This window comes from Leopardus geoffroyi, chromosome D4 (assembly GCF_018350155.1).
Source record: "Leopardus geoffroyi isolate Oge1 chromosome D4, O.geoffroyi_Oge1_pat1.0, whole genome shotgun sequence".
Taxonomy (NCBI): Eukaryota; Metazoa; Chordata; class Mammalia; order Carnivora; family Felidae; genus Leopardus; species Leopardus geoffroyi.
The window spans coordinates 60,235,880-60,260,699 of NC_059342.1; the positions used below are offsets into that span (position 1 = coordinate 60,235,880).

Below are 24,820 nucleotides of genomic sequence, written 5' to 3' on the forward strand. Positions count from 1 at the left end.
GTCATTTAGAAGACTGGGGAACAGAGAGGCACTCCCTGACTGTCCAACCCTTTTAGGACTTCCCTTTGCTCTCCAAACCGTTCTGCTGTCCTCATATTGTGTCTGCCCTCGCTCTCCCCACTGCTGCCCCACAGGCCTCCTTCTATTCCTCACGCATTCCAAGATCTTTTCCACCTCAGGACCTTTGCATGTACTCCTTTTGCCTGGACCGCTGCTCCTGCTGTCTGGCTCCATGCTGTCTTCATAGCTGGCTCTTCCTCCCTTATAAGAGGCTTAATGCCTAGAAATAGCCTGGAGCTATGTGTAGTCTGGTTGCGATCCTGACACTACCACTTACTAGCTGTGTGAGCTTGAGTACATTTTTGAATCTGCCATGCCTCCGTTTCCTCCTCTGTGAAATGGGAATGCGGAAAATAGTATTACCAAGCTGACAAAGTTGTTATGAGTTAAGATATATATAAAGCACTTAGCACCTGGCCCATAGCAAATGCTGTGTAAGTACCAGCTATTATTACCCTTTTGGTCTCAACTATACTGTCTCCTCTTTCAGGGAAGCCTTTCCTGCCCATCTTGTTTAGGACATGTAGTCCCTTCAGCTCCTCCCTTGGTTACTCTCCATCTCAGGAGCCTGTGTGTGTGTGTCCTTCATAGCAATTTCCATTTTATAATTTTCCCTTCATGTGTCTCTTGTCTCTCCCACTGGCTATAAGCCCCATGAGGGCAGGCACTCAGGCTCAGGCTGGTTTTGCTCACCCAGTACCCCCAGCACCCAGGACAGGGCCTGGTATCCAGTAGGGCTCAGCAGAGAGTTGTTGAATGAATGAGTTAAAATCAAATAAATTACAATGAATCTTGTGGGCTACTTCCTTAGAATATAAGCCGCACAAGTATGAGGGCCGCATCTGTTTTGTTCATCATTACGTCTACACCTAGTAAACACTAGCATGTGGTAGGCACCTAATAAGCATCTGTTGAATGAAAGCATTAATTCTAATTAATTAATTGTGTAATGGTTCATTTTCAGTCTCTTCCATTCCCCCCACCCCCAAGGTTGTAAACATGATGAGCCAAGGGTCCACGTCTGTGGCTTTTATCTCTGTATCCCTGTTGTGTGATAAATAATCAAATGAAAAAGCCAACAGAAGTAGCATCATGGGGAGGACTTTGGCATCACAAACATGGACTTGGAGCTCGGTCCAGATTTTATGGAAAACTTGGAAGGTCAGGGAAGCCCAAGGGGCATCTGGATTACGGATGTGGAGAGGATTGTGTGGTCTGAGGCACCCTGGAGGGGTGGCAGAGGAAGGAGGTCTTGACCCTAAGGGCCGAGTATGCCCCCCTGAGAGTGAGGGCACGAGAGGTTTTTAAGCAAGGTGCTTGTGCTGTGAGGAGTGATTTCTGTGCAGCAAATAAAGATAATAGAATATCAGGATTTGCGGGGGACTTAAAACTCCCATTTTCCCACCTGTACATTTGAAAAATGGAGAACCTGGGCACCTGGGTGGCTCAGTCAGTTAAGCGTCTGACTCTTGATTTCAGCTCAGGTCATGATCTCATGGTTCATGAGTTCGAGCTCCATGTGGGGCTCCACAGAGCGCAGAGCCTGCTTGGGCTTCTCTCTCTCCCCCTCGGTCTCTGCCCCTCCCTCACTTGTTCTCACATGCATGCATTCTCTCTCTCTCTCTCTCTTTCTCCCTCTCTCTTTCTCTCAATAAATAAATAAATAAATAAATAAACTTAAAGAGAAAGGAAACTGAGGCTGTGAGAGTCCGCAGCACAGCTGGGTGGACTGCTGGTGAGTCATTGTCCCCGTGCCCACCTCCCTCTGAGGGAAGGAGCTGGAGATTGGAGGTGGGGGTGGAGGGTGGGGAAGGGAATCTGGGCAAACCAATCCTGCTGCCCCTCCATGGAATGCTGGAATGGCATGGAGCCAGGAACAGCTCTCCAGACTCCCAGAGCCTGATTGCCTTCAGGAAAAAGTACACTGGCCCAAGGAAGGTACCTAGAATCTATTCTATTTCCATAGAATGACATGCCTAAGAGATTTATCATCATCACCACCACAACCAGCAGCATCATCATAAAGTATTTACATGATGATTGTTGGAGTCTTTGTAGGCTGAGTAAGTGCAGGTCTCAGTAGAGAGTGTGGGGAAGGAGACTTTCTGGCTGTAACAGGCAGACTTAGGGCCATGGTGTCCAGCCCTCACTGAGCATTTATTTACCCAACGCCGGGCCTAAAACCAGTCAAGGTTGAGGGGAAACAGCACCCCAGTCTCCACAAGACCCAACAGAACGTGGTAGGAGCCATAAAACGGTGCAAAGTCCTGAGGAACCTGGACTCTCATTCACTCTTACTCAAGTGATGAGGATCAGAATAGAGCTTCATACGCGGTATCTTTAATGCAGAATTATATTGAGTTGTCCGTGCAGAATTAGATTTGACTGCTGAGGAAAAAGGTAAAATAAAATGAGAAAGACTTAGATAAAAGTTTTTCTTTCGCTTAGCTGCAGGGTTAGGCATTCTGGGCTAGCAAGGCATCTTCCCTGGCATTAGCAATCAAGACCCTTTTCCAGTTTTTCATTCTGCCCTCCCTTCAATATGTCCTTGTGGTCATGGTCCATCTGGCTGCTGAAGTTCCAGTCATCACATCTGCATTCCAACTAGTAAGATGAAGGAAGGGAAGAAGTCCAAGTCCCTCTTGTGTCTTAGAGCCACTGCCCTTTCTGGAGGCACCTGCTGCCAGGGTGTGAGAAACCACAGGTCTTACACATTTATTGGATGATGATCCTACTCATTCCATCTGTCATTTTTACAGTAGATTTTCTTTTTAACTATTTAGTTTTCTTTGCATATTTTGCCCTTTTCCAGATCCACCTCTGGTGGAGGTTATGATGCATTTTCCCCCCAGATGACCTTGTTATATGTTCTGCTCAAATATGTAATTGATTTTTGCTATAAACAATTTAAACAATAAAGTAACTCAACGTGATTCTCTCTACTGAGCGAATAGGCACTGATCCCATTTTAGTGAATATTCTTCTGGACTTTTCTCTCTGTACTTCCCACCCCTCCCCACTGCTACCATTACAACCCTGGTCCAAGTCCCCATCATCTCTGGCCCTGACTATTGGCAGGAGCCTCCTCACCAGCCCCTGGCTCCCATTCTTGCTTGTCCCCCTACTGGAGACTCTCAATCAATAGCCAAACTGAGCAGGGTTTTTTAAAAATTGAGGTAAAATTCATATAACATAAAATTAAGCATTGTATATATTTTTAAGTTTGTTTGTTTGTTTGTTTGTTTATTTATTTATTTTGAGAGAGTGAGAGAGAGAACAAACAAGCAGGGGAGGGGTAGAGAGAGAAAAGAGAAAAAATCCCAAGCAGGTTCTGTGTTGACCCAGGCTTGATCCCATGAACCACGAGATCATGACCTGAGCTGGAATCAAGAGTCAGACACTGAACTGACCGAGTTACCCAGGTGCCCCCAAAATTAACCTTTTTTTAAAAAGCTGTTGAGGTTTTATTTCAAGTTTATTTATTTATTTGGAGACACAGAGAGAGTAGGGGAGGGGAAGGGAGAGAGAGAGAGAGAAAGAGAGAGAGAGAGAGAGAGAGAGAGAGAGAGAGAGAGAGAGAGAAAGAATCCCAAGCAGGCTCCACACTGTCAGTGCAAAGCCCAACACGGGGCTCGAATCCACGAACTGTGAAAGCATGACCTGAGCCGAAGTTGGACGCTTAACCAGTTGAGCCACTCAGGCGCCCCCCCCACCCCAAATCAACCTTTTTAAAGTGAACAATTCAGTGGCATTTATTACACCCACAATGCTGTGCAACCATCTCTATGTAGATCCAACACATTTTCATCACTCCAAAATAAAACCCTGTGCCCAATAAGCAGTTACTCCCCATTCTCTGCTCCCCCCAGCCCCTGGCAACCACCTGTCTATTTCTATGGATTTACCTATCCTGGATATTTCCTATGAATCAAATCATATTAATATGTGATTTTGTGTGCCTGGCTTCTTTCACACAGCATATTGTTTTTGAGACTCACTCATTCCCTTTTCTGACCGAATAATATTACACAATTTGTTTATCCATTCATCCACCGATGAACATTTCGGTTGTTTCCACTTTGGGGCTGTTGTGATTAGAGTTACTATGAACATTCCTGTACAGAAAATTGTTTGAGTACCTGTTTTCAGTTCTTTTGGATTGATGTCTAGGAGTGGATTCCTGGATCACATGGTAATTCTATGTTTGTACCGTTTTACACGGCCACCAGCAACATACAGATCCTTGACAACACTTGTTATTTTCCATTTTGGTTTTTGATTCTGGTTTTATTGTAGCTGTCCTTATGGGTGTGAAGTGGTATCTCATCGTTACTTGATCTGCATTTCCCTAAGGACCATTTATGTTAAGTATCTTTGCAGGTACTTTTTGGCCATATGCATGTCCTCTTTGTAGAAAAGTCTTTAAGTCATTTGGGTTAAATTGGGTTGTTTTTGGTGTTAATTGTAAATTTTTTAAATATCTTCTAGATACTAGACGCTATCAAATATAGGATTTTTTTCACTTCCCTGATAATGTCTTTTGATGGACAAAAGTAGTAAATTTGGATCAAGTCCAGTTGATCTATTTTTTTCTTTTGTTGTCACAGCTAAGAATATGTTACCAAGGTCTAAAGTCATGAGGATTTATGCCTATGTTTTCCTCTAAGAGTTTTATAGTTTTAAGTATTATATTTGAGTCATTGATCCATTTTCAGTTCATTTTTGTATATGGTGTGAGATAGGGGTACAGCTTCATCCTTTGCATGCTGATGTCCGGCCCCATCACCACTTCTGGAAGAAACTGCTCTTTCCCCCATTGAATGGGCTTGTTATCCGTGTCAGAAATCAATTTGCCATGGGTATGTGGGTTCATTTTTGGACTCTCAATCCTATCCCGTTGTTTGCATGTCTATCCTTGTCAGTGCCACATGGTTTAAATTCGCAATAAGTTTTGAGATAAGGGAGTCTGAGCCCTCCAACTGTGTTCCCTTCAAGATTGTTTTGTATGTTTGGGACATCTTGTGATTCCATATGAATTTGAGGATTGGCTTTTCTATTTTTGTAAAAATAAAAAAAGGCCTTTGGAATTTTGATAAGGGTTGCATTGAATCTGGAGATTGCTTTGGGCAATATTGCCATCTTAATATTGTCTCCCAATCCACGAACTCGGGATATTTTTCTATTTATTTAGGTTTTCTTTCCTTTCTTTCAGCAATGTTTTCTGGCATTCCATGCACAAATCCTTTAGCTCCTTGGTTAAATTTATTTCTAAGCATTTTATTCATCTGGATGCTATTGTAGGTGAAATTGTTTTGCTAAATGCCCTTTCAGATTGCTCATCACCGCTGAGCAGAAACACCGCTCATTTGTGTGCATTGATCTTGTACCCTGTAATGTAGCCCTAACAGTGTTTATTAGTCCTCAACAGTGTTTTGTTTAATCTTTAGGGTTTTCTACGTATTAGATCATGTTATCTACAGAGAGAACGTTACTTCTTCCTTTCCAGTCTGGATGCCATTTTTTTTCTTGTCTGTTTGCTCCGACGAGAACCTTCAGTGCAATGTTGAACGGTAGCGGTAAAGGCAGACACCCTTGTCTTGCAACTGATTTTCAGGGCTCCTTTCCTCCCTCTGTCAGGTCCCAGCTCCTAGGCCATCATCTCAGTGAGGCCTGACCACCTACCCAAAAGAGCAGCGTCCTCCTCACCTGCACCCCAGCCTGGAGTTGCCTAGTCTTTTACTCTGCTTTATTTTCTTCCACAATGCCTAATACCGCGTGATATCTTTGCATGTTTATTTCTCACCTGTCTCCTTTCACTAAATTATAAATTGTTCAGTGCTGCCCCGCCCCTGACCCCTAGAAAGGTTCCTGGCACTTAGGAAGCATCCAATAAATATCTAGTGCATGCATGAATGAATGGATGGATGAATAGATAAACGCAATTTTCATACATGGAATTAAATTGCTCATGCTCTGTCACAGACTTGCTGTTTCACACATTATGTCTTAGACATATCCTTCTTAGTGAGTGAACATCTCCACCATCCTTTATACTAACTGCAAGAACTCCGTCATATGGATGCCCCAGCTTTCTTCAGCAATCCCTGTTAGTGGTCAGTAAAGTGACACACATCCTGGTGTGTGCCTTTCTGCTTCCTCGTCCAGTCATGTGTCTGACACCTTAAAAAATATAATGTCGCATGAGGCAAGGATACCTTTTTGCTCCTTATTCTTTTAATAATCTGAATGCATTTTGTTTAGATATGCTTCTAAATTGTTCTCTCACATCAGACCCCTTGGGTAGGATACCCTAGACCCTGACAGTCTATAAAATTTTTCTTTTGTATCTCTTTCCGACTTACAGGTTGTTTTCCCTAATGACCAATGTTTTCAATAGCAAGCAGTCTGGTCTGACCAAGTTTTAAAGTTATTCATTTCAAATGTGAGAGGTGCTCTGGTTGGAGATCTTTGATTCCTGTTCTCCGGGGAAGTTTGGCACTGGGTTCCCAAAGGGGAAACCTCAAGCGAGTCTCAGCACAGAGGGGTCCACAGGGTTGTGGGACAGTCCACCCGGCACCATCACCAGAGGATGCCCCAGCACAGCCACACGCCCTGTAACAGACACCCATGTGTTTGCAGGAAAGGTCTGGGTCCCCAAGCAGAAGCCAATGGATCCCGTGCTGGAAAGTGTGACGCTGGAGCCAGAGCTGGAGGAAGCGTTGGCAAATGCCTCAGATGCAGAACTCTGTGACATTGCAGGTAACAGCCTTTCTGGAACCTTCCCCATGTCTTCTAGAAGGGTTTGACCTGCATCTGCAGAGAGCCTTGGACAGTTTATTTCACATGAACACACTCTCTGTTTCTAAAAAGGACTAGAGGAGACCACGAGTATTAAGACAGGAACCCATTATCAAAACCAAAATGAGGAAAATAGAAATAAAACCACCCAAACCCATCACTCCGCAGATCCATGAGAACCCATCCCAGAGAGATATGGAAGCATCCCAGGGAAGGCCAGCATAGGTCCTTTACCAGCCCCTGCATCAAATCCTGCCCAACCCCCACCTCCCCCCCCCCCCCCCAGGAAGAGAAAACAGAGGGGGACAGATAGAGGGTGCAGACCTCTCAAGTTTGGGAGGCTCACAAAGGCCTGGAGCAAAGTCATTTAACTTTACAACTTTGCATGGCTCAGAGAACCAGACTTTGGGAAGCCCGCCCCCTCATCACATATTTGTGCAGCACTGTCCATCTCCACGTGTGTTTCCATATGATCTTCACAAACAACCCCTAAAGCTCCAGAAGGTGATTTGATATTCAGAGCCCTTCACCACGCTTGTCTCCTTATTACAGTCTAGTCCCTGCCCTGTGTGCCCTGAGTCCCAGCCCCACAGGGGATCGGGCTCAGCAAACACCCTGCGGGCCCACCGCAGTTGTGCTCCGTGGCCTGGGGGGTAACAGGGGAGACTTGGGAGCTGCTAACCACCTCCCAGATAATGACAGGAGGGTGGATGGGGTGAGAAGAGACTCGAAGCAAGTGGAAATGGGAAAGAAAGATAGAGAGTCAATTGTGACTATCTGGCTGTGACAGTGAGGTTGGGGGAGGAGTCAAGGAAGGTTCCAGATTTCTGGCTTCAGGGACTAAAGTGGATGCTGGTGCCATTAATAAAGGTGGGTGTATTAGTCTGCTTGGGCTGCGATGCAAAATACCACAGGTTGGGTGGCTTAAACAACAATTTATTTTCTCACAGTTCTGAAGGTTAGCAGTCCAAGGTGTTGGCAGATTTGGTTTCTTCTGAGCCCTCTCACCTTGGCTTGCAGGTGACCCCAGCTCATACTTGCTCTATTTGGGACCTTTGGAGTTTGAGGTCACCTAGGTGGGGACAGGTAGACTTGAAAGCCTTCCGTAATGCCACGAGGAGGAGGTCCTGTTGCAATCTTTGTGGTGTCGTTAGCATGCAGATGTGGACATCATTAGCATTGCCCAGCTCCAGGCAGAAAGCATGACTGAGTGGGGGCCTGGGGCTCTGGAGGCAAGTAGCCCTGGCTACCTTAGAAGCCTTTGACAGATGCGTGGAAATGGGGCAAAGCTAGTCACAATGGGGGTTGGCAAGCCCCAAATGACCTGGGAACCAAAGGCCAAGTCAAGACAGGTAGAACCTAATGCAAGAACTAGGAAGACAGAATGAGGGTTCGGGCTGGCTGGGAGACCCAGGGCTGTGTGAGGCCAGAGGTCAAGTGAGGCCGCAGTGCTAGGGGCTCGGCAGGCTGCAGCTGTCTTCTGCCTCCTCACACCCTCCGGCTCCTCGTGGGTGTTGTGCATGAGTCCTGGTGGCATTTGTGCTGGGGAACAGCAAGGGCGTGGCTCTCGTCTGTAGCGGAACCATGAGGGGATGGGCAGTGAGAAGTCTCTGTATGCATGAGGGGTGACCCCGGTGGGTCTGGTGGCCAAAGCCAGGTTGCAGTGACCCAAGGAGTGAATGATGGGGAGAGTCAACGTGTAGATTCTGAGTCCAAACAACCATTTCCTCAGGAGGCAGAACATTGAGGAAAGGACACAGGACAGTGGCTTGAAGAGCATCAGGGCTGAGAGAGAAAGTACGCAATCGAGTACTAAGGCAGTGAGTATTTCACCCAGATGGAAACGGAACACTTAACTTGGGGAACTTAACTGGTTTGCTTTCCAGTTCAAGATTTGTTTTGTCAAAAGCCCCCAAAATCAGATTCGATTCCTCATTATGCTCATCTATTTCCAAATTTTTCCATCTATTCCATCTATTTCCCTGATCGGGGGTCCCCCTGACTTCCAGTTAACCTGTGCAGCAGGGAGGTCCGGCATCTCCCCCAGTGACTCACCCTGGAGCTGTTTTTATCCCAGTCTTTCCCCTCCGATCACCCTCCGTGATGTCACTGGCCTCATTAGGCAGCTCAGAGGGATTATCAAATGACTCCGCTGTCAGAACCGCCAGTTCCTGTGCCAAAATAGAACTGCAATATTGCTCTAAGTTTCTGTGTTGATTTCTTGAAACGATTTCTCTTTTATTTTTGTTGGCGTGGCTAATTATTATTATCTGCTCATGATACCATACCCTTCCGTTGTCCGGAGAGGAGATGGGGAGCTGTAAGTCAACACCAGTGTCAACTGGCTAACCTTGGGCGCCTATCCCTGTACATCAGCCCTATGAAAGGCGGCAGTGTCTCTGGGGAAGGAAGGACTGAATATTTGTTGACCCCCCACCCCACCCCTATGCCCCAGGTGCTGTGGGGATTGCTTCTAATACCTTGCTGCGTTTATTGACCACAGCAATCCTAAGAAGTAAGTTTTACTCTTGTCCCTGTTTGGTGGATGGAGAAAGGAGACACAGTGACATGAAATGCCTTGCCCGTGGGGCTTGAAATCAGGCAGCTTCATCCTGTTAGCAGCACCATCCAGCACGACCTGGATGAAACCCTCCTCTGTAGGGGAGGTGGACACAGAGGAGGGGCAAGAGGGGCTACATGGCCAAGTCCCATGAAGCCGGCTTGGGGGGGGCACATTAGAAAAGCCTCTATATGACACTTGAAGGCATGGACCCCTCAGCGTCAATGGGGCTGAGGGAAGTATTGGGAGAAGCCAGATGAAAGCAGGGGTTTAGGCAGAGAGGTGGTGGTGTTCAGAGGACAGGGGATATAGTGGGGAGGCCCCAGGTAGGTCCAAGGGCTAAGGTGGGGCCGGGAGCTGTGTCTGTGGTACTGCTGTTTCAAGTGCTGGATCAGAGGCCAAGAAATCAAGATGTCCAGAGGACACCAGGCATTCAGGCCTGAGGCACCAGAAAGCTGAGGGGCTTTGGGGAGAGCCGCTTTGCCAGGGGTCTAGTCAAAGACGCCACGGAAGGTGGAGGCAGGACCTTGTTGAGTGTCCAGTGCGGCAAACCCACTTCGGACTGATGCTGGGGGTTCAGCTCCTTTCTCAAAGATGGGGTTGCTGGAGCCATGGGTGCAGATGACTCAGCAGAGAAAGACAAGTAAGGAGATGAGGGCATGGGGTCTGCGGGACATCTCTAGTCTTGGAGATTCCACCCCCAGACAGAGCTTTCCATTAACTTAGTTTTTACTCACTCATTCACGTACCCAGCAGTCATTTATCCAGGGTTTTCCCACGGTGTGCCAGGTTCTGGACGAACCCTGGTGAGAAGCGTGAGCAAACAACTGGTTCTTGCCCTCGCGGAGCTGACGTTAAACAAATACTTAGGCCCCAAAGAAGTGACAGCTGACAGTGAGTGTCGTACAGAAGAAGGACAGAGTGCAAGGAGGGGGCTTGGTTAGGTGGTGGGGCCTGGGGAGAGGAGGGAGAGGCTGAAGCCGAGCCAGGAGCAAGGAGAGCAGGGGTGAACTAGGGGCAGTGGGGGAGATGTGTCCCAGGCTGGGACACAGCAGGAGAGAGAGAAGCTACCACCTCTCTGAGCTGGGGAAGCAGCAGGCCCGTCTGAGCGGCTTGCCTGGTGCACATGCAGCAGGCTGGATGTTCGGCAGCGTCTGGATGGTGTCACAGGACACCCAGCACACGTGCCACGCTGACCCAGGTGTGGCGCGAGTAAGGCAGAGCCTGTGAACTCGCACGTGTCCATTTGTTTTCTTGCCTGCGAACCATTCATGCATTCGTTCATTCACACACTGAGTCGACGTGCATGATCAAGCTGCCGTTTGCTAGGATGAATCAGAAAGAGGCTCTGCCCTTGGGGGACCCAGGATGTGATGAGCACAGACCAGAAACATAAATTTCAACAAGAGAGGTGTTACCACAGGGTGCTGAGCAGCTGACAGTGCTAAGTTCTTGGCGTGTGGCGTTGGGTTGTAGCTCAGAGGCCACTAGGAGTCAGCTGCAAGCACTTGGCATTATCAGTGCCTCCCCCCCCCCCAGTCAGGGATGTGATCCTGGCTCACCTTTAGGGATCCTTCAGGTGGGGCAGGACCCAAAAAGGAATTGGGGTAAGAGACCCACCCTTCAGAAGGGCCAGTTCCAAGCCACCCCCGCTCCACGGGCAGTTGGCACCCCCAGCTCAGAGATAGTCTACGCTGGCCCCCCACCCCCCTCCACCCCGCCTTCTGGTGTACTCGCATGTCCTTAGGCACCAGGTTTCCTCACATTCTGTGAGGGTCAGGGTGTGGCTTATCCAGGAGCAGTTTAACCACACCCAAGTCCTGGGCCAGGCTTCTTCCATCTGTTTCTAAGATGCAGGAAAACACCTTCCTGCTGTCAGCACAGAGCCAGACAAGCGGTTGGCAGCTGGAGAGGCCCAGGATGTGTGCTGCGATCTCTCTCATCCTAAGTGGAATTACAACTGAGTGAGCCCTGCCAAGGCAGAAGAGGAAAGAGAACTCGATGTTCTTTTTCAGAGTTCAAAAATAGTCCTTTTTGAGTTTTGAGGAAGATCTGGTCTTTTAAAAAAAAAAAAAAAAATCAAGTTCCCCAGTGCTAAATTCAGCCTTGCCAATATCTACAAAGAATGAAGCAGCAGGCAATGTTGATGTGCTATTTTCCTCCATCATTCACTTCTCGTGACATGAGTGTGCAAAATCAAGCAGGGGGAAAATCACCATTTGGTGCCTAGGGCAGGCAGAAGGGATCAGAGCCACCAAGCCTTCTGCTCAGCAATGGAGATTTTGCTTCACCCCTCCCCGCTCCTTCCTCTGTCCCTCCCCCATCCCTTCCTCCCTCCTCCCTCCCTCCTTCTTTCCTCCCTCCCTTCTTCCTTCCTTCCTTCCTTCCTTCCTTCCTTCCTTCCTTCCTTCCTTCCTTCCTTCCTTCTTGGAAACCTAATTTCCTCTGAACTGCAAAATGGTTTTATTTCTTCTGAGGACTGCTATTGACATATATATCACCTCCTAGAATACATGTTATCTGTCCTTAGAATTCTGACATGGAGAGGAAATTTTAGAACTTTGGAACTGCTGATGACCTAGTTGGTGGAGGAGTGGGTGGGACTACTCAGTCAGAAGCCGGGAGGGTCCTTACCAAATAGGCTTTGACAAACTGTTTCCCTCTTGAGCCTGCTGGAAAAGCGTGGGGCCACCCACCCTGGGTGCTTGCTGTAAAAATCAAACAGGATAGAAAGATGAGATGTTGTGTGGCTGTTGAGTCCTATGTGGAGGTAAGAGATCAGCATTCAAACATAGTCCCCTTTACAGGTGAGAAAACTGAGGCCCAAAAAGTAGAAGTGTCCTGGACAAGGTTACCCAGCAAATGAGTGCCAAAGGTCCAGCCTGGAGCCCAGGTCTCTTGCCTCTGTCCCCTGGCACTTCCTTGTAACCTTCCTGCCCCCTTTCTGGACCATTACAGGAAGCTGGCATGGAGTGCAAAATGCATTTTCTGTTTTCCACCACTCTATACCTCTCAGCAAGACCAGCCAGCCATGTGAGGTTACATCTGTCCTGTGATTCTTCGCAAACTTTCCAAACTGTTTTCCCAAACCGGCGTCCCAGCAGCAGCCCAGAACCATCATGAGCTTCCCCCCACATCCCATGGGAGTTGGAAAAGCAGCTCCAGAAGGTGGCTTCAGGTGATCCGACCCCCTGCCGCTGACTCAGGCCTTGGCCCCCACTGCCCTCGTAGAACCAGCCTAAATTAAAGCCCAGAAAGCTCTAAAAAATGCAGATGCCTCTCTTCCTACCCGTTCTCCTCAGTGACGAGCAGGAGAATCTAATTTTAGCAGAGAAGACTCTTAGAATGTGAGAAACAGAAGGGCTTTGAGATCCTCTCATCCTGTGGTTCTCAGCCCCCACTGAGCATCAAATTATGCAAGGAGATTAAAAATATATCTACAGAGATTCAGATCAGCTGGTCCAGGAGGAGCACCAATATTGTCTTGAAGCTCCCAGGCGATTTGTAAGTGCAGCCAAGATAGAGAACCAGTGGTCCTACCTCACCCCTCATTGTACAGAGGAGGCTGAAGCCCAGAGAGGGCTTGGGACCTTGCCCAAAGTCACACAGAATCAGGGGCATAGTCAGCACCGGAACTTGGGTCTCCTGACCCTTCACCAAGGGCTCTCATGCTGTCTCTCTCACTAGAAAGAAGGTACGTCTAATGAAATAGCTGGGGGAATTTAAAAAAAAAAATCAAATATTTATCAAATACTGTATTCTGGAGGAGCAGAAGGGAGATAATATTCTTCCCTGACTTCTAGAAACCCAAAGTCCAGTAGAGGAAGTGTGCACACACCCGGCTATCTCTAAAGCTGTGTAGACTACACTGTGATAAGGACACTGGGTGCTGTGGGAGAACTAGAGAGGGCAAGCGAGGAATCCAGGAAGCCTTCCTAAGGGAAGAAGTGTTATTCCAAGTCTTAAAGGAGGAGAAGGTAGAGTTGTGAGGTCAAACACAGGATGCTCTGCTGGATTTGAATTTCAGATACACAATGAAATCAGTTTTTAATAGAAGTAGATTCCAAATACTGAATGGGACATACTTGTACTAAAATATTATTTATTGCTTATCTGAAATTCCAATTCAACTGGGTGTCCTGTATTTTTATTTGCTAAATCTAGCAACTCTACTGGGGACATTTCAGCTGCGCACATGGCACATGGAGAGAGAATTGCCAGTAGAGGGGACGGCATTGGCAGAAGCAGGAGAATCTTCTGAGCTGTGACCATTTGTGTCACCAAAGCAGAAAGAGTGTGGGCGAGGGACAAGGCCATTGAAGTTGCCAGCCCAGGGAGAGCCAGTGAAGCCAGGCTCTGGTGTCACAGGCCACCATCCTCCCACCCGGTGGCTGCAAAGCCTCATGGTCCCCGTGTCCTTCCCTCCCTCTGTAGTCCATCCTCCACACGCAGCCAGAGTAACACTCCAGAACCCGAGTCGGGCTGTCTCAGTGCCTGCCAAGGCCTCCCCCTCAGTGGCTTCCAGGCCACACCTAGGGAAAGACCTCCAAACTCCTTACCTCATCCTAGAAGACGCCGCAGGATCCGACCTTGCCTGTTTGAATTAAATCTCCTCCATAGGGTTGTTGTGAGGATTCAGGGGGATGGTTTCAGGCAGTTTTCAAGCTTGGGCTGCCCACTGAAACCACCTAGGGAGCCTTGAGAAAGGCAGATGCCTGGCCTCAGCCCTAGGGACTGTGGTTTAATTGGTCTGGGGTAAGCCGGGGCATCAGGAGTTCCCAAAGATTCCCCAGTGATTCCAATGTGCAACGAAAGTGAGAGTCACTGGGGTACGATGTATTCTCTGACCCAGAGCAAGTGCTTAATGAGCGGGGGTGTGCTGCGGTTCAACACGTGTCCGACTCAGCTCTGTCCATCTTCTGCTTCCCCTTCCCTCCCTAGCCTTCCAGTCCGTGAGCTTGAGGGCTTTCCCACCATTCCCTCTGCCTGCCCAGAATGTTCTGCCTCCCTTCTCTTAACTTGGCCAACACTACGCATCCCTCCTATTCCAAATCCCTCTGCTCTTTTCTCCCCAGAACACCCTGAACTTTTCCTTTACAACACGTATAGTCTGTGCTTATGTTTTCAATCGTGTGGGTACCTGCCCAGCATCTCTCTCCCCTGACAGACTCTGTGTTCCCTGCTGTGTCCCCCTGCCCCGCTCTTCCCCCATCTCCCCCACTCCCCTACTCCCTCTACCACCACCCCACCCACAGCCGGCCCGGGAAGCAGCTACTTGATAAATGTTGAACAAATAAATGGATGAAAGCCTGACTGAGCACAGGAGTGATGTTTTCAGATCTGCATTTCCAGAAAGATCTTTCTGGCTGCTCTGTGCTGAATGCTGGTGGGGGGAGGGTAGGAAGAGACTGGGGCCAGGACAGCAGTGATTACACAGTTGTGATAATACAGCCACAAAATGGTGGGGCCTCAATCAGAACAGAGGTGATGGAGTGAAAGGTGGGACAGATGAGAGACAGTTCTTAAGAGGGAAGGGACTTGGAGGGGGGGGTCACATGCCATGTCACTGAGGTTCTACCCTGAGGGGACAGGCGGGATGACAAGATGGAAGGTGATCCAAAGGAAGGGTCTGCTGCCGGGAAAGATGAGTTCTGTCTCGGCCAAGTTGGACTGGCTGTGCCAGTGGGCCATCAGGGGACACCTAGGAACCCGAGGCCTGGGTCAGAGGAGTCTCAGCTGGGTGTAGAGACGTGAGAGTCACGTAAACAGAGATGAGAACAAAAATCCAATAAAACGTAAAGTGATGTGCGTGTTCCTTGCCACTTCCGTGAGCACAACTTGCTGGGGTGTGGAGTGTCTGTGCTCAGGAGGCCCTTCTGTCCGAGAGAGGCGAGTCACGGGCCTCCCCCTGTCCCCGCAGCCATCCTGGGCATGCACACGCTCATGAGCAACCAGCAGTACTACCAGGCCCTCGGCAGCAGCTCCATCGTGAACAAGGAGGGACTCAACAGTGAGTACACGGCCCTGACCGCCGGCTTTGGCACCCCTGCCCTGCTCCCAGCGAGGACACCTTGGACACGAAGGTGCCCCCATGCTTCTTGCTTCCGCGGCCCCCTCCTGCTCTCTGGCTCATTGCAGAAGTTTTAAGTTTTGATGTAAGCCCAATCTGTCCGCCTTTTCCCTTGCTGGGATTTGTGTCTCGTTTATGTAGGACTCCTCCATCCCAGTATTATAAAAACATCCTCCTGTATTTTCTCCTGGGAGTTTTAGAGGTTTGCTTCTCGTTTCCAACTTCTTACGCCACCTGCGCTTCGTGTACGTGTGTGGCGTGAAGATGAGCTCATACTGTCACTTTTTAACGGCTGTCCGGCTGTACCCACACTGTTCTTTGCCAAGTTCATCCCTTCATCACCAGCTTGGGACTCCGTCATGACGGTGAATGTCTACATACCCACACCGGTCTGTCCCTGGGTGCCTCTTTTGTCCCCTGAGTCCCCTTGGCCTTTCCTGTGCCAATATTGCATTGTCTTACTTGCCCCACTGCACCGTTCCAAGCTGGCATTTGGGCTCCCAAAACAAATGAGGGTGTCAAAAGAATAACGACCCTCCCTCTGGAAAGCTTACGTATTTCTTTCACACTCAGGCTTCGTTCTATCCTCACAAGAGCCCACTGAGGTAGTGACTGTCCACACTTCACGGTGGAGGACACGGAGGCTCTGAGGATTTGAGTAATTCACCCAGTTCTTGCAGGATGGCAGAGGCAGAGCCCAAGTAGGGCCAAGACCACCCGGCCCATGCATGGCTTCTCCCCAGTGCACCGCCCCTCCTGGCAGCCCCTGGGAACGCACAGCCTTCTCTTGTCTCTGAACTTGGCCGCTGCTTCCTTCTGAAGTGCCCTAGTGTGGAGGGAAAGGGTCCCCGTGCTTCTGTGAGCCACCTGTCTCTTGTGTCTGTCACTCTAGGTGTGATCAAACCTACACAATACAAGCCTGTGCCCGATGAAGAGCCAAATTCAACAGATGTAGAGGAGACTCTGGAGCGGATAAAGAACAATGACCCCAAGCTTGAGGAGGTCAACCTCAACAACATCCGGGTAGAGTCCTTTTTATTTCACTTCTCCTGGGGTGGGTGGGAGGAGCTATGTCCGTGTCACTGCAATGCATGTGGCCCGTGCTTGGCTGTGTGAGGACAACAGGGTCCTGTTTGGGTTCTGGGTGCTTCTGGATCAAGAAAGGGACAAAACCCTTAAAAGGCCCGGGCAGTGTAAACAAGCACGTCATATAGTCCTGGTTTCTTCTGAGGACCGACATCAGGCCCAGGTGTTCACCACGGGTCAACACAGCTTCGATTCTGGAAACCTGCCATGTTATGCAAAACACTGAGAGCTTCTCCGAGCTAAAATATTAATTCAGACACATCCGACTGCAGGGGATCTCAAGGCTAGAAAAGGCCTGTGCCCAGCAGGCTCGTGGGGTAACACAGCCCTGGGAGGGGCCTACCCCTGAACCGTCACTGCTGTATCATACACACAGTCAGCCTCATCTGTAGCCCCGGCAGGGAGCTGTCGGCCCATATGTGTCCGATGTTTCCTGTGTGACCGCCAAGGGCAGAGGAGGGTCAGATGGACAAGCAGTCCTATCCTGGACAGGCTGCAGGAGGAATTTCAGAAGCAGGCCCAGCTGCCTGCCCACCTGCTCAGCCCGGGGGCCAGCGGAATGAGTTCTGGGACCGTGTGGGGTAAGGCAAGGAGTGGGCCCCCCCACTCCCCGGCTCCTCTTTCCTTTCTTCTCCACTTTCTTTTAAGTGGCTGCCAGCCCCAAAGGCACAATCTGATTGGAAACCTGCACCCACACTGTTCTCCTCCACCTGGCCTCCCTAGGCTCTGCTCCCACGGGGAGCTAACGTGACACTCTGAAATGAGACATCCGTGAAAGCACAGCCAGGTTTTCTCTCCGGGGCCGCCATTGTCTGCCATGTGCCCAGTGGGAGACACTGGTACAATTCAGAACCATATACCCTGGCAGGGAACACTGGCTTGGAGCAGCGTAGCGGCCGTGGCTCTGTGCCTTCACCCTGGCGGCTCAGGCTCGTCCCTCCCCACCCTCCTTTGCCCCTCTGCATGTGAGAAAGTTGGACTAGCTGAGCGGTTTTCACCTGAGGAGATTAAAAAATATGTACCAACTCCCACCCTCACTGAGGTTCTGATCTTATTGGTCTGCTTCAGACCCAAGCAACAGCATCTTATTAAAGTTCCTTGGGAGCCTCTGGTGTGCGTGAGGACTGAGACCCTCCGGGACAGATGTCTCTTACAGATCATCTAGGGCAATGCCCAACCCCCGCCACCACCCCGCCACCTTTGTTTTCCAGAAACAGGCCCAGAGTGGGGAAGAGACTTCCCTCAGAGTCACAGAGTGAGTCAGAAACATTGCCAGTCACCCTGACAGAGGCTGAGGCCCTGTCCACTCCCACACCCTAGACCTGAACTCTTGGCACAACGCTCCTCTGCATCCTCTGCTTTGATTTTCCCTTCTCTGGTCTCTGCCTGCACAGATGGTTGTGAAAACTTCAGGGAGGATTTTCTCAATCTGTTGACCAGAAAGTTCTCCCCAGATCTCAACCATTTGGGGCAAAGCCAGAACCCTTCGGCCATTCAGCTATTGGGTCAGAGACTTGCTAACAATCAGGCTGCATGTGTGAGAGGGTTACTGCCCCATCTGTCTGCCCGACCTGACCCCGGTGGGGGCTGCTCGTTACTGTCTGCCTTTCTCTCTGCAGAATATCCCTATACCCACTCTCAAGGCTTATGCAGAAGCCCTGAAAGAGAACTCCTATGTGAAGAAGTTCAGCATTGTGGGAACACGGAGCAATGACCCTGTGGCGTATGTATGTACCTTTCTGTTCTGCTGCATTGAGAGTTGGCGGGGGGGGGGGGGGGGGCACAGAAACAGAAGGGTTGATGCTTGTGGCCTCAGGGCTGGCCGAACCCCACTGAGGAAGGACCCAGCGTAGTGTGAGGAAAGGCACTGGGCTAGGAGACAGGAGAGGATGTGGACACAACGGCCGTTAACCCGACAACATCTGTACATCATCCTAGTTGATATCTACAACCACCCCTGATCCCGGGGGTGCAGGTGTCCCCACTTTGCAGATGAAGAAGCTGCGGTGCAGGGAGTCCAGGCATTTTGCTTTGTCCAAAGTTACGCAGCAAGTGAGAGGTGGAGCTGAGATTGAAATGCCAGTAATGTTGACTCTACAGCAGGTCTGTCTCCACTCAGCACATCACATTTGGACAGGAGCCTGCCCTTCTCTGGGCTTCAGTTTCTCTATATCTAAAATCATTTTTTTTTTAATGTTTATTCATTTTTGAGAGAGAGACAGAGTGCGAGCGGGGACAGGCAGAGAGAGGGAGACACTGAATCCGAAGCAGGCTCCAGGCTCCCAGCTGTCAGCACACAGCCCGACGCAGGGCTCGAACCCACGAACCGCGAGATCATGACCTGAGCCGAAGTCAGACGCTCAACCATCTGAACCACCCAGGCACCCCCAAAATCATTTTCTTAATCTGTGGGTCCTGATGATCAATTCTATTTGTTTTTTACCTAATGATCAAATTAAGTTGTACTTATTATAAAGTAGCCATCAATTCCTTTTTGTTTAAATATTCAAACCTATTTATTGAGAGTCTGTCTGTGTCCAGCACTGAATTAGGTTCTGAAAATACAACTGTGACTGAGACAGTCATACTCCCACTTCCATGAACATAATGGTCCATTTGGCCATGCAGACAATGAAAGGATGACAGAGCAGTGTGATTATTACAACACTCATAGCAGGTTAAATGTGCAAGAATTAGCTTACCAGGGGTGGTAATTAATCATTTAGTAGCAATCAATTTGTTAATATCCACAAAATAACTTGTGAAAATTTTGATTAAGGTTGCATTGAATTTGTAGATCAAGTGAGAAAAAACTGATTTCTTGGCAATATTGAGCCTTCTTATTCATGAACATGGAATATCTGTTTATTTAGTTCTTTGACTTCATACATCAGAGTTTTATAGTTTTCCTCATATAGATCTCCTACATATTTTGTTAGCTTTATACCTAAGTGTTTCGCTTTTGAGGGTACTAATATCAATGGAATTGTGTTTTTAATTTCCTATTCCACTTGTTCCTTCCTGGAATATAGGAAAGTGGTTGATTTTTGAATAGCAACCTTGCATACTGCAGCCTTGCTGTAATCACTTATTAGTTCCAGGAGGGGTTTTTTGTCAGTTCTTTCGGATTTTCTACATAGACAATCATATCTGTTGCAAACAAAGACCATTTTATTTCTTCCTTCCCAATATATATACATTTATTTCCTTTTCCTGCCTTACTACATTAGCTAGAATGTCTATTCTGATTTGAAAAGGAGTGGTGAGAGGGTTCATCCTTGCCTTGTACCTAATCTTAGTAATAACATTACCAGTTTCTCACCATTAAGCATGATATTAACTGTAGATTTTGTATAGATATTTTTTACCAAGTTGAGGAAGTTCCTATCTATTTCTAATTTACTTAGAATGTTTATTATGAATGGGTACTGGGTTTTGTCAAATGCTTTATCTGCATCTGTTGGTATGACCATGTGATTTTTCTTTATCAGCTGGTTGATGTGATGAGCTACATTAATTGATTTTCAAATGTTGAACCAGCCTGTTGCATACCTGAGACAAATCCCACTTGCCATGGTGTATAATCTTTTTATACATTGTTGGATTCAATTTGCTATATTTTTGAGGATTTTTGCATCTATGTTCATGAGAGATATCATTTTCTTGTAACGTCTTTGTCTGGGTTTGGTATTAGGATAATGTTGGCCCCAGAGAATGAGTTAGAAGTATTCCCTCTGCTTCCATTCTCTGAAAAAGATTGTGGGAAATTGGTATCATTTCTTCCTTAAATTCACCAATGAACCCATGTGGGCCTGGTGCTTTCTGTTTTGGAAGGTTACTTATTCATTATTGATTCTATTTCTTTAATAGGTAATAGCCTATTCAAATTGTCTATTTCTTCTTATGTGAGCTTTGGCAAATTGTTTCTTTCAGGGAATTGGTTCATTTTATCCAGGTTATCAAATTCGTGAACATAAGAGATGTTCATAGTATCCCTTTATTATCCTTTCAATTTCCACGGGACCTTTAGTAATGGGCCTCTTTGATTTCTGATAGTAGTAATTTGTGTTCTTTCTCTCTCTTTCTTTTTTTCTTAGGCTGGCTCGAGGTTTATCAGTTTAATTGATCTTTTTCAGAATTAGCATTTTACTTCATTGATTTTTCTCTATTAATTTTCTGTTTTCAGTATCATTGATTTCTGCTCTAATTCTTACTTATTTTTTCTGCTTACTTAGTATTTAATTTGCCCTTCTTTTTTTTAATTTTCTAAAATGGAAATTTAGATTATTGAATTTAGATTTTTTTTTTTTTCAACGTTTATTTATTTTTGGGACAGAGAGAGACAGAGCATGAACGGGGGAGGGGCAGAGAGAGAGGGAGACACAGAATCGGAAACAGGCTCCAGGCTCTGAGCCATCAGCCCAGAGCCCGACGCAGGGCTCGAACTCATGGACCGTGAGATCGTGACCTGGCTGAAGTCGGACACTTAACCGACTGCGCCACCCAGGCGCCCCGAATTTAGATTTTTTAAACATGCGCATGCTTTCACTACATTCCACAAATTTTGATAAGTTATGTTTTCACTTTAATTTAGCTCAAAAACTTTTTAGTGTTTCTTAAATTTTGCCCCATGTGTTATTTAAAAATGTGTTGTTTAATTGCCACGTATTTGGGGACTTTCAAAGTTATCTTTCTGTTGCTGATTTCTAGTTCAATTCCCTTGAGCTCTGAGAGTAGACATTGTATGATTTCTGTTCCTTTAAATTTGTTAGGGTATGTTTCATGGCCCAGAATGTATCTGCCTTGGTGAATGTTCCATGCAAACTTGAGAAGAAAGTGCATTCTGCTCTTGTGGGATGAAGTAGTCTATAGATGTCACTTCTATCCAGTCGGTTGATGGTGTTGTTGAGTTCGATTATGCCCTGACTGATTTTTGGCCTTCTGGATCTTTCCATTTCTGACAGAAGGCTATTGAAATCTCCAACTCTACCAGTGATTCATCTGTTTTCTCCTTGCAGTTCTATCAGCTTTTGCCTCCTGTAGCTTGACACTCTGTTGTTAGCACATATACAGTAAGGATTGTTATGTCTTCTTGGAGAATTGACCCCTTTATCGTTCTGTAATGCCCTTCTTTAACCCTAATAACTTTCCTTGCTTTGAAGTCTATTTAGTTGCAATCAATTATTTTTTTAAATCAATTAATTTTTAATTGAAATATAATTAATGTTATAATCGTTTCAGGTGTTTGATATAATGATTCAACAATTCTGTACATTTCTCAGTGGTCATTAAGATAAGTGTACTCTTGGGGTGCCTGGTGGCTCAGTCAGTTAAACCTCCAAATCTTGATTTTGGCTCAGGTCATGATCTCACAGTTTGTGAGGTCAAGTCCCACAACCGGCTCTGCACTGACAGCACAGAGCCTGCTTGGATTCTCTCTCTCCCTCTCTCTCTCTCAAAATAAATAAACAAACTTTAAAAAGAAGAAAAGAGGGGCGCCTGGGTGGTGCAGTCGGTTGAGCGTCCGACTTCAGCCAGGTCACGATCTCGCGGTCTGTGAGTTCGAGCCCCGCGTCAGGCTCTGGGCTGATGGCTCAGAGCCTGGAGCCTGTTTCCGATTCTGTGTCTCCCTCTCTCTCTGCCCCTCCCCCGTTCATGCTCTGTCTCTCTCTGTCCCCAAAAAAATAAATAAACGTTGAAAAAAAATTAAAAAGAAAAAAAAAAGAAGAAAAGAAGAGATAAGTGTACTCTTAATTCTTCATCTATTTCACGCATCTCCCCCACCTACCTCCTCTCTGGAGGTTCTCTATTTAAGAGTCTATTTTTTTGTTTGTCTCTTTTTCTTTGTTTCTTAAATTCCACACGTGAGTGTAAAGCTCTGTAAGTGCCCCCACTCCCTGCCCCAGCTCTTTTCCCTGCACCTTCATTCCTCTGCCATGATACAGAAAAGAAGAGTTGACACCTGGCATGACAGGGCCTCCAGGACCTGCTTAGCCACTGGCATGTCCACTTGGATTGGCCTGGTGCACTTGCCTACCAGTTGTTAAATATTTTGATTATCAGGCCTAGACAGGCCTTTTCTGGAGAGCGGGAGGGATGCTGTGGAGAGAACACAGCCTGAGACCCTCTCCTTGGGAGGGTCCAACCTCCTCGGGGTCATAAGGAAAGCTGACAGGCCATCTGGGAGGCACATGGAAGCGGGGGGAGGAGGGAAGGATGATATCAACAAGGAAGGCTTTCTGGGAGCTGAGCTTGTATAGGGTTTCAGCAAGCATGGATGGTGGGAAGGGCATTCCTGGCTCAGAGAGTCATTTCAGACAACCGGGGCCCACTGATCATACACCCTGGGCTATCAGCTGCTGGTGTCTCCTTTCCTCCATGACACATCGTTTCCACTAACTGCTAATTACCTCATTTCCTTCAGAGGCTCTGATTGTCATCTACACCCTCTGGCTGAATTCCTCTGAAACGTGCTGGGGGCCACCTGAGCTCCTCCCCTCCCATTTGTTCTGATCACTTGCCCAGTGGGGTGGTTTCCCAGGCTTCCTTGTCTGCTCTCTGCTGCTCAGATGAAGAGGACAATGACTCCATGGAATCCCAACAGGGAAATATAAGTAACAAGTAGAGGGTATATAGGGAGGTTGGGACTCCACCAGTCAGTCACTCAGTGAACAGTGACTAAGAAGCTACTGTGTGCTGAGAATGTGGGCACCATGGGATAAATAAAGTACATTTTCATCCCCTCAAGAGTATATAGTCTAATGGCAGCTCAGACAGGCTAAGACAAGCGACTTTCTCAGGTGGCCACCCACTTAGCCCTTTGGGAAGCAGGATTCGAATTCAGGTCTCTCTGACTCCAAAGCCCACACTCTTTCCATGACACCATGTGGCTTTCATTGTCAAAATGCTTTCTTCTTTATGGTCTATGAATAGGAAACTTTTGTCTTCTACCTGAAAATGTTTGCTGAATGGTCATATAAATACATGCACAGGACAAAGATGGGAAGGAAATATAACAGCATTGTAAACAGTGGTTATTCCTGAATGAGACTATCTGTACTTTTCATCCTTCTTGTAAAATATCACACATACATGGAAAAGTGCACAGAACTTCAACAAGCAGTTTAATGAATCATGGAAGGCATGTGACCCCTCTGTGAGTCAAGAACTAAAAACAACTCTGAACAGAAGAATACAAGTTTCATGAGGGAGGTTATGAGTAAATGCTACAAAGTTCAAGAGGGCAGGCCACAGCTAACTGCGGCCATCAGTATAAAGTCTCCTGGAGAAAGAGGAATTGAGAATGGCCTTGAAGGACGAGCAGGGTTTGGACAAGTGAAGCAGAAAGGAAGGGGCATCCCAGGTGGCAAAAGCAAATCGTGGGAGAGCACCAGGCATGCACGGGGAGCTGAGAGCAGCCCCTCTGTAAGGGATCAGTGAGCCTTGAAGCCGAGCAAGGGAGGAGAATCAGGTAATAGAGGCTGGATGTAGGTAATAGAGAGTGTGGGATTCTCCAGTTAGGGTTCGGGAGCCATGGCGCATTGGAGGGGAGGAGGGCCACAGAGTTGTACTTCGTGAAGCAGGCTGTACAGATCATCTTGCCTGGTCGCTGGCTCGAACAGCATGAGTGTGCAAGGAACTCTCGCTCCCAGCAAGGACCTCTCAGTATTTTAGGTTCTATCCAAGAGGGGCTCCAGCCTTGCTCAAGGTGACTCACAGGTACCCTCACTTTTCTTCTGCGCTTCAAGGCCCTTGCTGAGATGCTCAAGGTGAACAAGGTGTTGAAGACGCTGAACGTGGAATCCAACTTCATTTCCGGAGCCGGGATCCTGCGCCTGGTGGAAGCTCTCCCATACAACACTTCTCTAGTGGAACTGAAAATCGATAACCAGGTAAGACAGACAAGCGTCTCTTTGTGTCCTTCACTACAGGGTGCTTACAGTTCCTCACTTGCTGGATGGTAGATGCTGCTGGACAGAGCAGATCCAGAGCCCAGCCTTACGGCACCTCAAAGGTCATGGTCCACACCCTCCACTGTGCTCATCTTCCTTCTTCATCATGCCCATCAAGTGCTCTGTTGGCTTCTACTTGTATACCCCCTAGTTATGGGAGCTCACTCCTTCCCAACATCACCCCTTCAGCTCTTGGTGAGAATATCCCACCTCATATCCAATAGAAATCAGCTTCCTATAAGTCCTGTATATTGCACTTAATTCTGTTCTCTGCTGCACATGGGACACATCTGG

General features: G+C 47.7%; 1 protein-coding gene across 2 annotated transcripts in view; it reads left to right on the forward strand.

The window, feature by feature from the left end:
• TMOD1 (tropomodulin 1) overlaps nt 1-24,820 on the forward strand; it is an 87,871-nt gene that overhangs the window by 42,543 nt on the left and 20,508 nt on the right. For both annotated transcript variants that reach the window (XM_045468413.1, XM_045468414.1), the window contains exons 4-8: nt 6,700-6,819; nt 15,339-15,428; nt 16,381-16,511; nt 18,194-18,301; nt 24,323-24,466. In XM_045468413.1, the coding sequence (XP_045324369.1) occupies nt 6,700-6,819; nt 15,339-15,428; nt 16,381-16,511; nt 18,194-18,301; nt 24,323-24,466 (593 nt within the window). The remainder of the gene's footprint in view (nt 1-6,699; nt 6,820-15,338; nt 15,429-16,380; nt 16,512-18,193; nt 18,302-24,322; nt 24,467-24,820) is intronic.